At 44.3% G+C, this 20,303-nt stretch overlaps 1 protein-coding gene across 1 annotated transcript in view; it reads left to right on the top strand.

Annotated features, from left to right (window-relative positions):
* Positions 1 to 565: 565 nt before the first annotated feature.
* The window catches only part of USP46 (ubiquitin specific peptidase 46), a 60,682-nt gene continuing 40,944 nt past the window's right edge, over positions 566 to 20,303 (top strand). Inside the window, exon 1 of the mRNA XM_074324566.2 lies at positions 566 to 894. Within this exon, the coding sequence (XP_074180667.1) occupies positions 859 to 894 (36 nt within the window). The 5' untranslated portion in view covers positions 566 to 858. The remainder of the gene's footprint in view (positions 895 to 20,303) is intronic.

Genomic DNA, 20,303 nt, shown 5'->3' with positions numbered 1-20,303 from the left:
GTCCCCGCCGGTGCCATCTGGCTGTAACCCCAGGGAGAAACTAAAAGTTGGCCTTAGTCACCCCTTCCCTTTGCTTTCTCCATCCGCCAAAATATAAAGACCTGGGGCTGCTGGGAGACGGGAGGCAGAAAAGAAAAAGTGAAGCCAGAAAACTGCCCCGGTGGCGCCGGCCCTCTCCGCGGCGTCCGTGCCTTGGGCCCGGCCTCCCGCCTCCCCAGCCTGCTGTCGGCCCGAGGCGCGGCCCCTTCCGCCAGGCGGTGCCCAACGCCCAGCGCTGTCCCTGGTTCCCGCCGGCGCCACGGGCCCGGAGGAGGCCGCCGCCGCGGCATCTGGGTCTGCCCGGGGGACCCGCGCGGTGAGGTTGCCGCAGCCGCGGAGGCGAGGGCCCAGGCCCGCATTTCAGTCCAAAGATAGTGAAGCAGAATGTAAAAAGGAAAAGAAAAAGGCCGAGCCCGGTGGCCCGGGGCGCGGGCGGCCGGAGGAGGGCGTAGAGGCCCGGGGCCAGGTGCCGGGGCCGGCGGGAGGCCGGGCGCACGGAGGCAGCGCGGGGCGCGGGCCGCACGCGGCGCGCTCAGGCGGCCCCTCCTCCTCGCGCCAGCGGCCGCGGCCCAGGCTCCCCCACTCCGCCACTCCCCGCCCTCCGCTCTCCCGCCCGCCCTCCCCGCCTTCCCCGCCCTCCCCGCCTCCGCCTCCTCCCTCCCGGCCTCCCTCTCCCAGCCAAACTGAAAGCCGGACCCCAGGCCGCCTCCCCGCCGCCTCCCCGCCGCCGCCCGGCCTCCCTGCGGGCGCTCCACCATGGACAGTCCTGTTTTCACCTTATAAAGATGGCGGTGCGGGATCGCTGCAACCTTTAGACTAATGACTGTCCGAAACATCGCCTCCATCTGTAATATGGTGAGTGGCCGCCGCCGCCGTTGCCGCCTCGGGGGTCGCGCCCGAGGCGCGGCGAGGCAAAGAAAGGGAAACCCGAGCCGCACACTCGCCTGGCGCCGGGGTGGGGGTGGGGGCGAGGGGCGGCAGGGTCTGCGCCGCGTCGCTTGAAGTTCCCCGCCCCGGGCTGGGCGCGCCGGCCGCAGCCCCTAGAGCCCCCGGGGGAGGGGCCCCGAGCCCCCCTGCCCCGCTCTCTGCGCTGGGACCTGGGAACCCGCCCGCTGGTACCCGGCCGCGCCGGGTGCCTCCGCCCTCGGGTTGCGGTGGAAGCGCCTTAGCGGGAGGCCGAACCCGGACGTCCCGGTGGAAGGGCTTGCGGGATAAGCCGGGGGTGGGGGGTACCCATCCTGTCCTTGCGGTAGATGAAGCCCTGCGGGTCTCTCTGACCGCCCTCTTCACATTTTGAGTTCACTCCTTAAACTGTATTTAAAATGCACTTTCCAAAGGCAATCGCTGTATCTGGAGAAATTTGAAATGTAATAAAGCTGTAAAAAAAAGTGCAAAATTGTGCTTAGGGAAGTGAATTTCACCTGGTTTGAGAAAGCACGGTAATTGGTTTTAGGTGCCTCAGTTTCCCCACCTGTGAAAGAAGGACAAGGTTATATGGCAGTGACATTTGAAGGCCCTGAGAGTGGTGGGACAGGCTGTGGGAGTGGAGGAGGTCTCCAGGGTTATCGGCCTGATGCGCTGTGGGCTCAGTGTAGGCTGGTGGGCGTAGACACAGCAAGGGAATATCACGGGGCTCTGACGGGGACTGGTTCCATGGCGGCGTGGTGACTTTAACTTGGTGTTCTCTTATTGCTTTCCCTCGCTTTTCAGTTTCTGCAGGAACAGCTTCCAGCCCTTGAGTCCCCAGGGTGCACCCTGCTGGCACCCCCACTTGTCAGAGCCTTGGGGTGCACAGATTGCCTCCTGGAGTAAGACATTGCCCTCCTGTGCAGGGCGAAAGAGTGTCTGCCTTCCTTCTCCAGGGTCCCCTTGCCCCAGCAAAGCTCCCCTATCTCCAGCTGGAACACGTGCTTTTTTAATGCTAGTTTGGGGAAAACCTCCCTTATAGCTAATAATACAGGCCCCTAAAGGAAATCTGAGGAGGCTTGATTAAGAAGCCTAGAGGTAAGGTGATCTGGCTGCCCTTCCCCCATCACAGAGCTTTTTAAATCTTCTGTCCCACATTTTGTTGTAAGATTAACACATGGCAGAGAAGCATTAAGGAGCCATGTGTTCGCTCAGGAGTAGAATTGAGACCCACTGGTGCTGGCTTCAGTTTTCAGCACTGTTGGCTGTGGTCACTGCCATGGCCAGCAGAACAAATGCTGGGGCTTCCCAGAGTGATAGCTGCCAAGGTATTGGCACAGGACCAGTTAGATGTGGTGGGTGGCTCCTGGAGCATATCCATTTCCTCTCTTTCCTGTCCTTCTCTACACAGTTGGGTCTCCTGCTCCGTCATCCTGTGGAGATAATGTTGCCTGGTGCAGTGAAAAGGTGACGCCTTTCTTCTAGGTTTCCCTCTGTGCTAGACCAGCTCCAGAGGGGCCGGTGAAACCAGAGCAGCTCTAACACTCTTGTTTCATGCCTGCTGGAGTGGCCTCAGGCTTACAGGGCAGTGAGGTGCAGTCCCAGCCCTGGGTGGTGTTCCCGTCCTAAGCTGGTGTGTGGTGACACCTCTCTCTACTGAAGCAGGCTGGAAACTTGAGAGCGAGTAGCATGTCCCAAGCGGAAGCCAGCCTGCAGCTTTTAAAAATTTATTTATTTCTCTATCTACCTACCCTCGGTGCAGCTGGGGCTCTTTGGCACATCTGGACAGAATGTTGCAACCTATTCGCAGTAAAACTCAGCCAGGGAGGCAAGCGGCAGGGAGGACATGAGAGGAGTGAGCTAGTACTATGTCTGGAAAGTTGACACCTCGTGGAATCTTTAAATAGGTACCAAATTTAGGCTCATCACCTAGGTGTGGTGAGGAACCAATAAATAATTCAAAAGTAAGGAGTTTTATGTTCTGGTTTGGACACTGTGTCTTAAGCAAGTGATGAAGATTTGGGCTCTCAAGTTAGACTCTCTGGGTTTAAGTCCTGGTTTTAACACATACTAGCTCTTTGTCCTTGAACAAGTTGTTCTTTGTCTTATCTATAAAGACGGGGTGATGATGGTTCCTACCTCCTAGGACTGTTGTAGTAAATGAGTTACTGGGCCTGGTACATAGCAAGTACTTATTGAGTGTTTGCTGTTTCCAACATCATTATGTCACCTGCAGTTGTTCAAAGGACAATGGGGAGTATGCCTTCTTGGACTTGATGACAGCAGCCACTAATATAAACAACCCACATGTTCATTTATGCAAACCAAGCCGAGTGACTGTATACAAAGCCTGGAATGGGAATCCTTAATCCCGCCCCTTATGAAAGGCTGCTCAGGTCACCCCGCCCCTCCCAGTCTCACTTCCCACACGGGAAGGAAGGCTTGGGGATGAGACTGCTGTCTTTTCACCTGATCAGATGTAAATTTTCATTGGACCTGTCTTTAGATTCTTCACTCGATGATGAATTGTTTTCAGGTAGGTGTTCTGTGGGTCCCGCCTCACTATTTAGCTTCTTTCTGGGGCTGTTATTGATTCTTCCCACTCTTAACTCCATTTGGTCCCAGCTGGTTTGAGTAGTTGTTATAAGAGCAAGTGGCGATGGCATTTTTTTTAAGCAGGTCATTTGGTATATTTTAAACAGGCTGATGTATGTGTCTAGAAACGGTGTTAAACGATAGCATCTTTCTAGGTAACACTTGAGCAAACCAAGATCTAGCATTGAAAAATGGATTCGTTTCGTCCACCAGACAAGAGAGGACCCAGCAGAGCAGAAACAAAACTTACATAGCAAATCCTTCATGTGATTGAGAAATAAACACCTTCTCTTCCCCTCGTACTACTTGTGCCAATTTTAGATATAGGGACTTGGAAATTTTCACATGTCTTCACTTGTCACCATCCCCACTGAAGTTTTATTGTGCATGGGAAGTTTAATGCTAGCTCCCATTTGTTTTAATTTTACTTCCATGTGAATTCCTGCCATAGTGATTCTTGATCAACTTGCTTAGGGCTTGTCAGCTTAGCTACACAGCATGTCTGGTTCACAGATAGTAAAGCTTGTTTGGCTGGTGTGTTGTAATTTTTAAAATGCACTAGCTGCTACCAAGCATGAGAAAATGTCCCTTGTTGATAATCCTCTGATTTTTGTCCAGACCAATGGATTTAGCTTCCTGCATATTTTTATGACCTTACAAATTGAAGGTTTTTGTGTTTTCATTTTTTTGGCAAGTTTTCTGTTTGAAGAGTTTGAGGAATTTTCTAAAGAGGAAGCATTTGTTAGGAGAAACCAACTGTGCTCCCTAGAAATGTGACTTGGACTAATGCAAATAGGTCTAAATCATCTAATCTTAATTTAACTTGTTAATAGTGTTACAAGATGTACCATACAGGAAATGCTGTGTGTCAAATAGGTTACCTTTTTGTCCCCGTAAATGGCCATTTGTTGAGGACCTGCTGTGTCCGTGTCGGCACATCCTATGGGCAGGTGCTAAGTAAATGAAGGAGGTGAGTCCCTGTCTGCGTGGAGCTCAGCAGTGTCTTGTGGCCATGACATGCGTAAAGATGAAATTTTTACTATAGTGTGGTGTCTGCACAGATAAGGGTTGAACAAAATCTCAGAGACGACACAGTGGAAAGACTGATGAACACAGCAGGACGCTTCTTTAATATATTTGTTTGACCATAGTTTGTATTTTATATGAGGACGTGATTATAGTCAGTGTAACTGAGAACTGGAATCTGTACCATTGGGTGTCTCTCCAGTGAAGCCTGGGTCTAACACTCACTTTGGACAAATCATATTTCTTGGGATCTTGGTTTTTCTCAACTTGTAAAACTGACATATTGTTTTGTTGTTGTTTTCAAAAGCTTTTCAGTAAATAGTATTTCTTGGAGTCTTCATAAAAAAATCTACATCTTTTAATTGTTTAGTGACCACGTGAGTACCTAACTACTTTGTTTAAAACTGTGTCAAATGAACCAGATAGTAGGTTAGCAGCCAGTGAACAATCCCAGGGCATTATTGGGCACCATCATGAGTGCCAGATTGAATTCTTTTAAATACGCGTCAAGGAAGTCACCTTGATATGAAGGGAAAGTAAAATTAGTGAAAAACAAAAAGAGGATTTTACAGAGTTTATTTTGGTAAGTCAATCACTGACCTGAGGCAAATATTTGAGAATCATTGGAAAACATTTTTTAAAAACATTAAAAAGTGTGTAAGTCGCATAATTTGGGAGAAGAGAGAACTTGCCTCTTCGCTCTCTTTCTGTTACTCATGCTTCCCATTCTCAGAGATAATTTGAGACTGTACGTTTAGTTTAATGTATCAGTTGGAAGGTGTTAACAGTCGTGTGAGGGTCTACTCAGATAGTTGTCAGGTTTTAGAACTTGCTAGGTGGGGTGGGTTAATGTTTAAAGAAAAATTCTGTTCTTCTAGCCTCTCAGCCTAATATGTAGGCATTGTGTTGGTCAGGTTCTGACAATGAGGTTTACAAATTTTTCTGTTTTGGAACCCTAAGGGAAAACAAAGTTGAATGGCAATATTTAGTTAGAATTCAAGCTTGTCATACCATTTGCTGGATATCACCTTTATTTGTTCCAGTTCACCCATACAATAAAACCTATTTATTTTTTACTAATGTGGAACTTTGGTATGTTTGGATTGTAATTGAAAGTAATTTTCAGTTTTGATCCTTTAGTAATTAAGAGAAAATTCTCTTGTTCATGTGTCTCCCCCCCCACCCCCCCAGCTTGGTCTGTCTAGTTAGTTTGAATGGGTTGAGGATTTATGATGTTTAATTCTGTGGTTATCATCGGAAAGGTGTCTCTTGGTGGTTTTATCTCTTAACCTACCCATGGAGCCAGTCCAAAGCAAATTGACTTGAAGAATTGTAAAAGACTAGTGAACTCTCCTGGCCTAAATATTTTAATGCAACTTCTTACAATAAACCTTCAGTTGTGGTGAAACCAAATGCTAGTCTAAGGGTTTGAAAGGCCTTGCTGACCTTTTCAGAGAAAAGGCCACCCAAAAATGAACCAGGAAAACTTTCTCGAGGCTAATAAATTCTGTATCAGGAACCAACCCCAGCACGCAAGGCATTTTGCAATGTTTCTGTTCTGGGATCACTGCTTAGAATTTGGGGGATATCATAAGTTCTCTGCATGGAATTTCACCATAATTCTGAGAATAATTATTTGCTTATGGATAGCTTTAAAGAGTGTTTGTGTGTTGGTAACCCTACTGGTTCCTAAAGCTTCACTTTCCACTTATAGGTCCAACCTTCCTCCTGCCCATCAAGTTTAGAACTGTCAAATGCTTTCAAGTAGCTCCGACTTGGGACTCTCTTTCTGGGTGATGATAAATTTCAGGCATACAGAAAAATATGGAGAATGATAGAGGGCATCTACCACCCTGTGAAGAAATATATTACAAATATAGATGAACCCGTCCCCATTTCATTCCTCTTCCTCTAGATGGAGACTACTGTTCTGCATTTGGTATTTATTGTGTGTTTTTATACTTTTGCTAGGTATGTATATATTCATAAACTAGATACAGTATTGTTTCCTCATGTGTTAAACATGCTCTGTGATACTGATCAACTCCTCAGTTTGCTTTTGTTTAAATTACGATTTTGAGATTTATCCATTAAGATACATGTAATTCCAGGTTGTTTTAACTGCTGCTGTATAACATTCCAGCGCAGAACTGCTAGAATATATTCATTCATTTTATTGTTGATAGGCACTTGGGTTTCGTTTTCTGTGTGTGCCATTTTAGAGCGATGAACAGTTTTGAACTTGTGTCCCTGTCATCTTTAACGTTTCTCTGTGGTGTATACCTAAAAGGGAAATTTCTGGGTCAAAGGACATGGGCATCATTGACTCTAATGTGTTGGCAGATTGCTCTCCAAAGCCCTTGTGCCAATTTGCAGACCAGCCGCAGCGTTTGGGAGTCCCAGTTGTCCACAGCCTTGCAGACACCAACGCTGTTAGACCTGACGTTTTGCCGGTGTGATGGGTGTGAAATGGTATCTTCCTGGTTTAAAATTTGCACTTTCCTGTTTACTAGTGAAGCTGAACATCTTTTTATGTGTTTAGTGTGCTGGGTTGTTTTTAATCCAGGAGTCTTTGGAGCAGTTTTCCTGAGTTTATACATTAGGATTGCGTTTGGTTTTGTGTGGAAATAGGGAAAAGGACAATAAAGGGGGAAATCAGGGAAACACACACACACACACACACACACACACACACACACACAAAGTCAAGCAAGGTAGGACTGGAACGGAAGAGACAAGTTGAGGGAATGATAACACGGTGCAACCAGTGAATCCTTGTAGCGAAAAGACTGTAGAGAAGATATCTTGAGTAGTGAGAGTAAATTCGGGGCATATTACTGTGCTGGCCAGGCCTCTCAGTTCAAATCACGTTTCTCATAATTCACATTTTTCAATTGAATTGAAATTGGCTTTGGTGCAGATCGTGTCCGGGGCTTTGTCCAATGAGAACAGCAGCAAGGCTGGACTTGGGGAGTTTTCCTGTTTACCCAGTTGCTTATTGAAGTTCTTTCAGAAAGACAATGTGAAATTATATTCTTCACAGAATACATTTCTTTGTCCTTCAGGTTAGGTACACGGGGCAGGAAACCAGCTTTTATCAGGATCCGCTTGAAGGTGCTTGTGAAATTACCTATCTCAAATATTTAGAAAACATTCCCCACACTTTATTTTATTTTCAGAGTATGATGAATGTCATCTTATTGAATGCAGACATGTATGGTTTTAAAAATGTGATTAACAATAGCTCTAAAAATATGTTGTATTTTGTGGTTCTTTGGTATACCAAAGAATTGTGCCCACATGTGCACTCTGTTACTAAAATTTCAGACTCTGGGTGCCACCCCCAGAGGTTTTGATTAGGTGGACCTGAGGTGGGGCCGCGGAGTCTGCATTTTAAATAAGTCGTCCTTCCTTCTCCCTGCTCCCTCCTCATTCTATTACCGGTGAGCTGACAACTACACTTTTAGAAATATTGATTTCCTTTGGTAATAAGCTTGGCCTCCTAAAAAAATATTGCTTATAGAAATTACCTGCCCTGTGAAAGTTCTTTAAAATCTTTGTAAAAATTTTAAGGTGGTAATTTAACTTCAAGAGCTGTATTGATCATTGCCATTCTGTAGATGTATTTCTTGATATTAAATAGCTAGGTTTTTATTACTTTATGCTGCTGGAACAGGGATTCCCAACCCTGGCTATGTATCACGTCACCTAAGAAGTTTTTAAAAGAAATTTAAAAACAAATCACAAAACATTAACACCCAAAAAAATAAGGAAAAAAATAATATAATTTAATATATGTAATATACCCAAGTGCATTCATTCTAACTGCTCTGTAACCATATTCTTTCACTTAACTATGGTTTGCTTATTCATTTCCTTATTTAGGGACAATTGGATAGTTTCCAAAAAACACTCTCTCTGGAAACAGTGCTGCAGTGAATGTTCCTGTTTCTGTCTTCTTTGCATATATGTGTGCCTTCATTTCTCCAGGATATAGTTCTGAAAGTGGAAATGCTGCTCTTAGGATGTGCCCATCTGCGGCTTTATTAGGTATTGTCAAATTGTTCCCCGAAGTGTTTACATCAGTTGGAGATTTTTGTTTTATTTTTTTCAATTAAAGTTTATTGGGGTGACAATTGTTAGTGAAGTTACATAGATTTCAGGTGTACAATTCTGTAATACATCATGTATATATCACATTGTGTATTCACCACCCAGAGTCAGTTCTCTTTCCATCACCATATTTTTGAATTTGGAGCTTTTTTGATAGGAAGTTTCCAGGGCCCAGTCTCAGTTTCTGACTATACATAGGTCTGCGGTGGGTTTTAGGCACCTGCAGTTTTTTTGTTTTTTTTTAATTGTCACAGCTTATTCTGATGAGCATCAAGGTTGAGCACTCACTGTTAGACTGGCAACTTCCCGAGGGCGGAGCTGTGTTGACCTTACTCACTGTTGATTCCCCAGCATTCAGCACAGTGCCTGGCCTCCGTGTGGAAGATGCTCAATAGATAATTATTGGGTAAATGAATGAAGAGGTGTAGCATGGTACAATGGAAGAATTGCCTTGTAGTAAAGCAGTGCTCCTCAAATTTTATTGTCCATAGAAATTACCTGGGGATCTTATTAAAATGCAGGTTCTGATTTCGTCAGTCTGGAATGGTCCGAGATTGTGCATTCCTCGCGATCTCTCTGGTGACCAGATGCGCCTGGTTTGGGGAGGACACTTCGAGCAGCACAATCCTAGGGGGAGAAAAAAAAGAAAAGAAAACATCTTTCTTCCATACAGCTCTAGAGTGGAGGAGTTCAAGATTTGGAATGTCAGAGCTTGATAAATCTCGGAGCCTGTTTCCTCATCTCTTTACAACACAGAAAGGCAGGTGATGAACTTCCTCCCAGCTTTTTTGGGAGAATCAAAGAAGATCCTGCCTACTAAGCATTTTGTGAGCAGTGATGCCCTCATGCATGTTGTATGTCACAGTTCTCACCCTTTTCTTGGATTAATATTTTCCTTTGTTTGCTGAAAGCACAGAGCTGTTGGTATTGCGGGATCTAATAGAATTCTGCTTTCATTTCAACCTGCCGTCTACATTTAGTGGGCATTTTGGGAGGAGTGGAGAGGGGGGAAGGAGGTTGGGTGAGAGTAGAGGCAAAATTCACCAGATGGTGTGGTTCTGACGGTGGGTGCTGGGAAGGTGGGGGGGTCCCTTCTCACTGTTTCTGTAGTATGGGGAGGAACAGGCCTAGAGAGGGGCCCATAGCTCTCTCCCAGTCAGCTCTGCACTGGAGCAGGTGCTAGAATAGTAGGGAGGCCCTCTAACGTATTCCCTAAGTCAGACGCTTCTTAAAGTGAGGGGGAGGGGGTGCTCAAAATAGTTATTTGGTATTAATTGATCAGCTATAGGTGTGATTGGAGCTATTCAGGGCAAACTAGGACTGTGGTCAACCCAGGGTGAAGCCACCACAAGACACTGCTGTTTAAATGCAAGTTTTCATTCAGGGTGCTTTGGTAACGGGTCCTGCCTCATCCATCTGAGAGAGGCAGTGTGGTGTGGAGAGAGAAGGGCAGATAAAAATAAAAACACACACAAAGGTGTCATTCAGAACTAGCGCGTATTGTCTGCTGAGGTGGGGGTGGTGGTGCACCCATTATTGCCAAGCATCTCTTCCTCTAGAGAAAAACCATCGAATGGATCCAGTTCCTTAGACCAGCAATTCCCAAATGCCAGTTTGTTGTTCTTCCTGGTTTTCATTATATTTGTGAACCACCTGAACTTATTTATTTAGTACTTTTCCTTAAATCTATTCACCTTCTTTGGCTTCATTCTGTGCTACGACATCTGAAATAATGGATTTGATGAGCTAGTTATATGTCAAGTTAAAAACATTCATACTCGTGCCACCTAAGATTATCTCACCTCCTTCCAGATTCATGGTCCAGAGTTTGGGAGACATTGGCTCAGATAAGAGGTTCTTTATGGAGGTTCAAATAACTGGCTATTGGAGGACAACTGTTACACTGGCTTGTAGATTATGGGCTGGTGAGCTTCCTGGGAGGCAGGTTGGCATGCGGATGAGATCTGGTTGGAGTTTCCGAGCTGCTGTTGTTGGGTGTGAGGGCTCACCATTATGTGCCCTCTCGGGGACTCTGCTTCGCATCCGTAACATGTGCGTGATGAGAGAACTTCCGTGTTGTCGGGCTTAAATGGAATCATTTATGTCTAGTGCTCAACCCAGTGCCTGGCCATTTTATTACTGTTTTCTCCCAGATCTCCTCTTTGTCCCACCAGCAAAGGAGTCCAAATGATGTAGTGGAAAGAGCCCTGAACTAGGGACCCGGGGTCCTGAGTTCCAGTCCTGACCCTGACACTTCGTAGCTTTCGGGACATTGGGCAGGTGGCTTAGGCTTCTCTGGGTCCATAAGATGTGAAGAACCATTTCTGCTGGTGAGCAGTGCTGAGGAGGAGAGGAGCAAGCACATTGTAATCTAGCTGTGGCTTCCAGTGAGCGACAAGACCAAGGAAGAAGAGTGCGTGGAGCGCACAAAAGGAGGAAGAAGCTGTGATTTCCGACAGATGTCTTGGAAGAGGCAGCGCTGATGGTGTGTGCCAAAGCTTTTGTAATCCTCAGTCAGGATACAGTGTTTTTCTCTTCCTGATAATAAGGGCACATCATGTAGAAAAGATTTTTAGTCATCCAGTAAGCGTATAACATACGCTTTTGTTTTATTCGCTATACACAGGTGTTTCGAACTGAGAAATACACAAAGTGGCTAAGCTCAGTTTCTTTTCTTTATTATTTTTTTAAATTTTTAAATAAAATTTTTGAAAAGGTAATATGAGTTCACATGGTAGAACTTTTCAAATTGTACAAAAGAATATGTGTTGAAAATCTACCTACCACTCAATTCTTGTCTTTGGTATCAATCAATATTGGCTGTGTCTCCTGCTTCCATTCAGAGGTGTCTTCTGCATATACAAGCAAATATGTTTCTATTTCTCTCCTAGTTTTTCAAGAACACAGGTAGTACTTATAGCATCTATTCATGTGTCCTGATCTGCTCCATGTTTTTTGTATCTTGGAGTGTGGGAAGAGCTTCCTTATTCTTTTTTTATGGCTACAATGATAGTTTTCCAGTCTTTGGTTTTTACAAACAAGCCTGCAGGGAACAACTTTGCACATCATTTTGCATATGTGGGAGTATATCTGTCAACTGACTTCCTAGAAATGGATTTGCATTTTAATTTTGGTGGGTTTTGTGAAATTGCCCTCCACCAGTCGTATGTGCAACTCTTGTTGCCTACATCCTAGCCAAAACAGTGTGCGATCCAAAAACCTTTTGATCTTTGCCAGTCAGGGGAGAAATGGTGTCTTAGTATATTTTTAGTCCGCATTTCTCTTACCAGGAGTGAGTTTGAGCAGCTACTCACATGTTTAACAAAACAAGCTGGATTTCACTTAACTGCTTTGCTGTTGGCAATTATTTTCAAAGTCTGTCGGGAAGGACCCGTTTTATTTTTATTTTCAATCTGTTGTAGACTGATATTTTTGTAACATACAATAAAAGAGCATTATTAGCAAAGAGAAATAAAACCCCCAAACATACATAAAACACAAACCCCAATTTTTTATTACTAAACTTGACAGATACAAAATTACTTACTCATTATACATGTTTTCCGTTTATGAACTTCGCTCATGGCAGAGTGTTAGCACTTTGAGTAATATTGCTGCTGTAAAGAACTTGCTCTGTCTCTTTTCTCTCATTGCCATGCCATTTGGGGATGGGTGCAGAGAGCACAGAATTTTATATTTGATATTTCACAATCAGTGCATTACAGGATGTTTTTGTTCCATTTGAGTAAGAGATCTCTGATGGTGGAATACTGATGCAGAGCGCTTGGTTCCCAAGCACAGAGAAGCCACACACACAGTCAGGCAGGCCTCCCATGCAGTGAGGCAGGGGCACGGGTGTCCTGGGTTTTCAGTGATGAAGACATGGAGCTTAAACTAGAGAGGGGGAAATGCTGGAAATGAACCTCTTGGTCAGATTTGCCGAGTTGGTCTCTTTGAGCTGGGGCTTTGCCATGATCTCATGCCACCCAAGCTGCTTTTCCGGGGAGCGACGGGAAGGGTACTTCTGGGTAAAATAGGAGCTTAAAAAACCCATAATCAAGGAGGCACCATGGTGGCTTTGTAGAGCATTGGATTGGCAATGAGGTCCTTGCCTCTAGCTCACAGAGTTCTGTGACCGGTGGGGAATATTTCCTCCTCCTCCACCTTCCGCTGGAAGACAGACATAGGCCCAGTATTCTTTGTTCTGCTTTTGAGTTGAAATTTTATCTTTGCATTAGGACTTTGTCATGCTGTCTCTAGGCACGTGGAGAGCTGTTCTATAAAGCAGAGTCTAGCTGTTCTTTACTGTCCCTTCCTCTGATAACTTGGGATCACTTAGTATCCCACGGTCATCTTTCTTCAGTTGCAGATGTTTTTGCTTCTATGTCATGATCATTAAGTGAAGTTGTGTTGCGGTCTTTTTAGAGTTATTTCTCCCCACCCGATAGCATACAAGGCATGGAAATGGCACGCTCTCATGGTGCAGAACGAAAATGCCCTTTACCTGCCTTCTTGTGGATGACTGGCTCCCGTGAAAGCCTGGAGAGAAACGGGGGGCCGATGGGCACCGTAAGGCAGGACTTGGGTGGTAGTGTAATGGTATCAAGATTGCGGGCTCACAACTGATCTGCTCTACACTAACATTTCACCTTGGCGACTCACTTGACCTTACTTAACCCTCACGTCTGAGATGGGGAATAGTGAGTTCACCCTGTTTGTAACTTAACTGAAGGCAGCGTTTTGCTCAGTGTTGGTCAGTGGGACTGGGTGACTTGTCTGCTATGTAAGCAGGATGGGCACCCGTAGCCACTCTGAGTATGGTGTGCGTGGCGGTTAGGGAACGTGTGCCAGCCAGCAGCTCACGAGGACATGCTCAGAAACAGTCCTGGCTCTCGGCCCAGTTCCTACATCTGCAGCTAAGGAATTATTAAAAATATGAATGAAAAGATCATCTTCCCTGACTTGTGGTCAGGAGCACAGACTTTGGAACAGAATGGCCTTGATTTCAGTCCTGGCTCTGTTTTTAAGGACTGAGTCAGCGTGGGCACATTCCCTCCATTTCTTCATGTGTAGAATGTGGATACTAAGTGTAGCTGGCCTTGGGTTAGTGGACAAGATTACATGAGTATATAGATGTGAAGTTCTCTTGAACTAGTGGCACATACTACTTATCCTTCCCCCATGTCTCTAGTTTATTCAATCAGCAAAATTTTTAAGTGCCTTTTATCTGCCAGATGCTCTGCTGCTAGGTCCTGACAAGCCAATCGGAGGGAATCCCTGTCCTCATAGAGCTTATGGTCTAGTGCAGGGGTTGGCAAGCTTTTTGGTAAATGGCTAGATGGTAAATAGTGTAGGCTTTGTGGGCCAGAATGTCTTTGTTGCAACTACTCACTTCTGCTATTGTGTTGTGAAAGTAGCTAGAGTAAGTAAGTGAACGATCATGGCTGTGTTCCAATCAATATTTACAGAAACAGTTGGTGGGCCAGATTTGGCCCATGGTCATTTGCCAACCTGTGGTCCAGTGGAAGATAGATGTTAAATTACAAAGAATTATGTTATTGCAAATTGTGATAAGTGCTCTGAAGCTACTGTTAGGATTCTGTGAGAGGGAAGGGTCAGGGAAGACAGCTTTGAGGAAGTGACATTGAAGCCAAATGGTGAGGAGGAACAAGCCAGAGAAGAAGGGGGCAGAGGGAGCCTGCTGTGAGGGGCAGAGAACTGGCCATACTAGTTCTGAGCCAGAAGGCTCAGAATTGTAATTTTATGGCCCAGCAATTCCACTACTGGATATTTATCCAAAGAAATCCAAAACATTCATTGAAAAGATACATGCACCCCTGTGTTCACTGCAGCACGAGTCACAATAGCCAACATGTGGAAACAACGGAAGTGCCCATCAATAGAAGATTGGATAAAGAAATTGTGGTACATCGGGGCGGCCGGATGGCTCCTTTGGTTGGAGCGCGAGCTCTGAATGACGGGGTTGCCGGTTTGGTTCCCACATAGACCAATGAGCTGCGCCCTCTACAACTAGATTGAAGGACAACGATTTGGAGCTGATGGGCCCTGGAGAAACACACTGTTCCCCAATATTCCCCAATAAAATTTATTTTTTTAAAAAAAGTGGTATGTAGATATAATTGGAATATTACTCTGCCATAAAAAATGAAATCTTACCGTTTGCAACAACATGGATGGGCCTAGAGGGAATTATGCTAAGCGAAATAAGTCAGACTGAGAAAGACAAATACCATATGATCTCACTTACTTGGAATCTAAAGAACAGAATAAACGAACGGACAAAACAGAAATAGACTCATAGATACAAAGAACAAACTGATGATTGCTCTGTGGGAGGGGTGGGGGATGGGCGAGAAAGATGAAGGAATTAGGAAGTACAAATTAGTAGTTACAAAATAGTCCTGGGGATGTAAAGTACAGTATGGGGAATATAGTCAATAATATTTTAAAAACTATAGTGTCAGATGGGCACTAGACTTATCATCAGCATCACTGCATAAATTATATAAATGCCTAACCACTATGCTGTACACCTGAAACTAATATAAAATAATATTGAATGTCAACTATAATTTAAAAAATAGTCACGGGGGTATATAGTACACCATAGGGAATATAGTCAATAATATTTTAATAACCGTGTATAGTGTCAGACTTAATGGGGGTATCACTTTGTGAGGTATATAAATGTCTAATCACTGTGTTGTTTTGTACACCTGAAAATAAAAATAAAAATAAAAAAGAATTGTGATGTGCATTTCTGTCTTTCAGAGGCACCACAGATAATTTGCAGCTTTCTTTGGATAAAAAAAAATGGTATTTTTTTCCTGATACATAATTCATGCCAATTCTTCTCTCACCCAATAATCCTAAGACTAAAAAAAAGACTTAGGATAAATAGTTCATAAGCTATATTAACATATTAAAACATTTTGTTCTGATTACTTCTGGTAGGTTATTTTTCTCTCTGTTCCATAGTTTTTATTAGATTATCGTCAGTATCAAAATATTTAGAAGTTAGGGCAGTAAGATTGCACCTTATTCCATTATTAAGTGTCTAGTGGTTTACTCCTTAGAAGTCATTTCTCCTTTAGGATGCTGATTTCTCTTTCTGTTTTTTTCAACTTCATGTTATTTCCTTTTTCTGTTTGGCTAGACAAAGAGTCACAGTTCTTGAAACCATTTTGAAAAAATCAGTTTTCCCCTTGACAACATCTTTTGTTTTGCCTGACTTCCAACCTCAATTTTACGTTACCTTTAAACAGGCTGCAGTATTCTGCGGAAATTTTACAGAAAAGGACATGTGTGTTCCTCATTCTAGAGTATTTTGAGGGGTGCCTCAGAGGTAGGGGTTTGCCTGTACCATTGTGACCCCTTTGATTTCTTCAGTTCTTCAGTTCCTGCAATTCTGTGGTTTCCAGGGGCCCATCCTCCATGAGAATCTGTGGTGTAGTGGTTGGGAGCACACACTCTGGAGGCAGAGGGTGTGAGTTCAGACCCAGTTCCACTACTTATTAGCTGTGTGAACTTGGATTAAGTTACTTGCCCTTTCTGTGTCTCAATTTTCTTATGTTTAAAATGGGGACAATGATGGCATCCACCTCATGGGTTATTCTGAGGATGAACATAAGTAAAATACACATCAAGTCTTAGAGCAGTGACTGAATACACTAAGTGCTATTTATATGTTTATTATTATTATTGTTATTAATTATGTCTGGGGAACTAGTGTCCATAATTCCTTGTCACCGTTCTTGAATTCTGGCAAGTGGCTGCTGACTCTTCCTGAGGTGTAGGGATGCTTCAGTTCATTTTTGCTTCACTGTCTCAGTAAAGCTATAGGAATGACCTTTTGTCATCAGAAGTCTGGGAGTGCCAGTCCTTTTGAAAACTAGTCCTTTATATACTTCTGTACTTTGAAAACATACTTGATAAGTAAAATAGGTTTTGGAACATAGACCTAAAAAATGTAGTTTTAGGAACAATATTCACCTCTCCTGACATAGATTTTAATTCATAATTAATTAATTGTAAATTAATGACATAGTGTCTGTGTACTTAGAAATCCTTCCATGTTCTTTCTGACTTTTCTTATATCCCTTCTCTACTTTGTGCCGACTTGAAAGGCAGGCTGCCTGTCTTAGGATAAATGGGCAGAAAAATGGGCTACCTTGGGTGATCTTGGGCAAGTAAGTTTACTTCTCTGAGCCTTGGTTTTTTCCGTCTGTGAAATGGTCCAGCTGATCGCCAAGGACCCTTCCTAGTCTCTTGTGTTTTGGTTTGGGCTCTCCATATTATGATAAGGTTCTCGTTTTCTATAGACCTTGCAGTGTCATTGTTCTGATTGTATTCTCCCTCTGGGCAACGATCTGTCTTTTTTTTTTTTTTTTTTTCTTGCCTCCAAGGAAGAAATTCTAACATGTTTTTCTCGCAAATTGTTTTTAAAATTGCTTTAAAAAGAAATGTCTTTTCTAAACTCATCTCATGCTTTTATGATTCATCCTTCCCAAGTTGTTGTTGTTGTTTGTTTTGTGTTTTTGTAGCACCCGTTGGCAGTCACAGAATTGCTTTCAGAAGTGCTTTGAAGAGCCAACATTACAGTCTTCTTGTTGGAACTTGTCCCAGCCTAGATTCTATTTTTAATAAAGTGTGGTGCATTGTTTTTCAAAGGTTACCAGATTGTTTCACTGATGGAAATAGGAATTCTGTGTTTCTTAGACCTCCAAACCCTGTGATTTACCGCCACAGATACATTTTTATTCAGCTTCTGGTCATGGAACAATTCTTGTCAATGCCTCCCCATTTTCCTTTTGTGGTCCTGTGCTGGGTGCTAGCAGAAGAGCAGGCTTTTGGGTGTGTAATGCGTGTTACCATTTACATGGTGCTGATAACATTCTCAGTTTTGCTTGATTCTCTCTGCCACCCTGAGCAGTATGGCAGGCTTCATATCAGCAGCCTGACCTCTCAGGCTGGAAACTAAGGACAAGAGTAGAAGTGACTAAAATCAAAGGCAAATTCACACTGAGGAGGAAAAAGAAATGGCCCATACAGTTCTGAGGTGTGTGCTGTGGGCCTTAGGTAACTGGTCTGCAGGATATTCGTTTGCTAAGTTTTTGTTAAGTTTTTTTATGACAAAGGTAATGTATGCTCATAGCAAAAAATTCAGTTGAGAAGAGAAAACTAAAGCCCCGTGGTGACCTCCTCATCTCCCAGCCCTACTCCCAGGCCCTGGGACTGGTGGTAATAATTTCTCCAGGATTCTGAAAGGGGTTTCCATGAAAATGTAGGTGTTGAATGGACGTGGTCAGCTGTGTTCACCTCACGGGCCCAGAGCAGTGCTCGGGGTCTGTAGGTGGAGTGAACACATTTCCAGTCTCGTCCTGTACACAGTGCTTTCACTTCTCTTTTGGACAAACTTTCATAGCCATACCTATAGAGGAGTCTTACTTTTTTAATAGCGCTGTGGCATTCCATCGTATGGATTACCACAGCCATGTAACCAGTTCAAGTTATTTCTAACTTTATTCTGTTACAAACCTTGCTGTGAGGACCATCTATGACATCGACAGCTGGATGTTCCCTCAATATGCATTTTCCATTTCTAATTTTAGCTGGTCGTGGCAGCTCAGGTGAAGACCCCGGTTGCCGTGCTCCCTTGCAGCTCAGTGTGGCCGAGTGGCTAGATTAGATTCTGACCAGTGAAATCATGAGCTGAAGTGAAAGGTGCAGGCAGGGACATCAGTGAAAGGGGAGGGGCAGGATCTCCCTTCTTGTCTGCTCCCCCAGCAGAGGTTGATGGTAAGAGCTGGAGTGGCCATCTTGGTTCCGGAGATAGAAGCTGACGGTAGAAGATGACGGAGCAATAAGGTAAAAGGAGCCCAAGCCCTCAGCACTGCAGAGCTGTCAGATCAGGCCGGCACTGCTTCCTCCTGAACAGTTACATAAAAGAGAAATAAATGTCTATCTTGCTTAAGACATGCGTACATTATTTGGGTCTTTGTTACAGCGTCTATATATACATTTTTATCTGTATGAGTTTATTGGTAGAGTATATTGCTTAAAGTAGCATTGCAGGGATGAAGGAGATGCTCATTTTAAATTTTGATTGAAATCTGCTTAATTGGTCTGTAAGTCGTCATCATCATCTTGCAAAACATTCTTCATCGTGTCTGTGTCCTTTCATCATGCTGAGATTTACATTTAACATATTGAATCCCCAAATCTGTTAAAGATGCACAAAAATTCATGGTACCAGTGGAAAATACTAGCATGTGAAGCAAGAATTCGGTTCTAAATGTCAATATCAGTGACATTCTGTATCCATGGGAAGCGATTCCTAGAGTGTGTGTCTACAGAAGGGGAGGGGAGAATGGGGGAGTGGTGGAGGGTTCTACTTAGGCCTCACTGAGCAGTAGACGGAGAGCTCACACGTCTTTGTCCAAATTATTATGCACACGGAAGCTACTCAGGCCTCCCTAGCCATCCTCATTCATCCGTCTGTCCGTCCGTCCACCCATCCATCCATCCGTCCATCTGTCCACCCGTCCATCCATTCGTCCATCTATCTGTCCATCCATTCATCCATCCATCCATCCGTCCACCCATCCATCCATCCATCCATCCATCCATCCATCCATCCATCCATCCATCCATTCATCCATCCATTCATCCAGCCAGGCAGCCAGCCAACCAGCCAGCAGGTGCTGTGGGCCTACCATGTGCTAGCCACAGAGCGTGCAGGCCAGACACAGTCTTTGCTCCCTTGAGGTATATAGGGGATAGGACGGATGTTATAATTACATAAATAACAATAGGAATAAGTACTATGAGGAAGACACACAGGATGCTACGAGCGGGGAGTGGAGGTTTGTGTGGAGGTGTAGTAGTTTCCTATTGCAGCTATAAAAATTTACCACAAACTTTGTAGCTTAAAATGACACACATTTATTTTCTGAGCACTCTGGAGGTCAAACATCCTAAGATCGAGATGTTAGCAGGGCTGCACACCTTCCAGAGGCTCTAGGAGAGAATGTTTCCTTGACTTTCCCTGTTTCTAAAGGCTGCCTGCAGTGTTAGGCTTATGGCGCCTTCTTCCATCTTCAAGACCAACAGCATGACAAGTGCAAATCTTTCTCTTTGTCTCTCTCTGTGAACTCTGCTTCTGTCATTGCATCTCTTGGCTCCCTCTCGTGAGGACCCTTGTGAGTACACCAGGCGCACCCAGGTAATCCAGGACAATCTCCTCATCTCAAGATCTTTAAATTAATCGTATCTGCAAAGTCCCTTTTGCCATGTAAGGGAGCATAGTCCCAGGTTCCGAGGTTTACGGTGTGGACATCTTCGAAGGGCCATTATTCTGTCTGTCAGAGGGACTGTGAATCCAGGAGTGGTCAGTGAGGACTCCCCGGAGAAGGGTGATTGGTACAGGTAGGTGAGGAAGCAGGGAGAGCCGTCAGGTGACGGGTAGGATGGAACTTGAGGTACTTGAGGAGCGGGCCATTGTGACAGGCCAAGTGTAGGATCCAGTGAGGGGCAAGCAGTGACTTGGGAAACAGCAGTGGAAGTCCCTGGAGGATTTAAAGCAGGTTTGTACTTTAAAAGAG

Source organism: Rhinolophus sinicus, chromosome 1 (genome assembly GCF_057876585.1).
Source record: "Rhinolophus sinicus isolate RSI-liver-muscle chromosome 1, RSI-T2T, whole genome shotgun sequence".
Taxonomy (NCBI): domain Eukaryota; kingdom Metazoa; phylum Chordata; class Mammalia; order Chiroptera; family Rhinolophidae; genus Rhinolophus; species Rhinolophus sinicus.
This window is presented reverse-complemented; position numbering and strand designations above follow the sequence as displayed.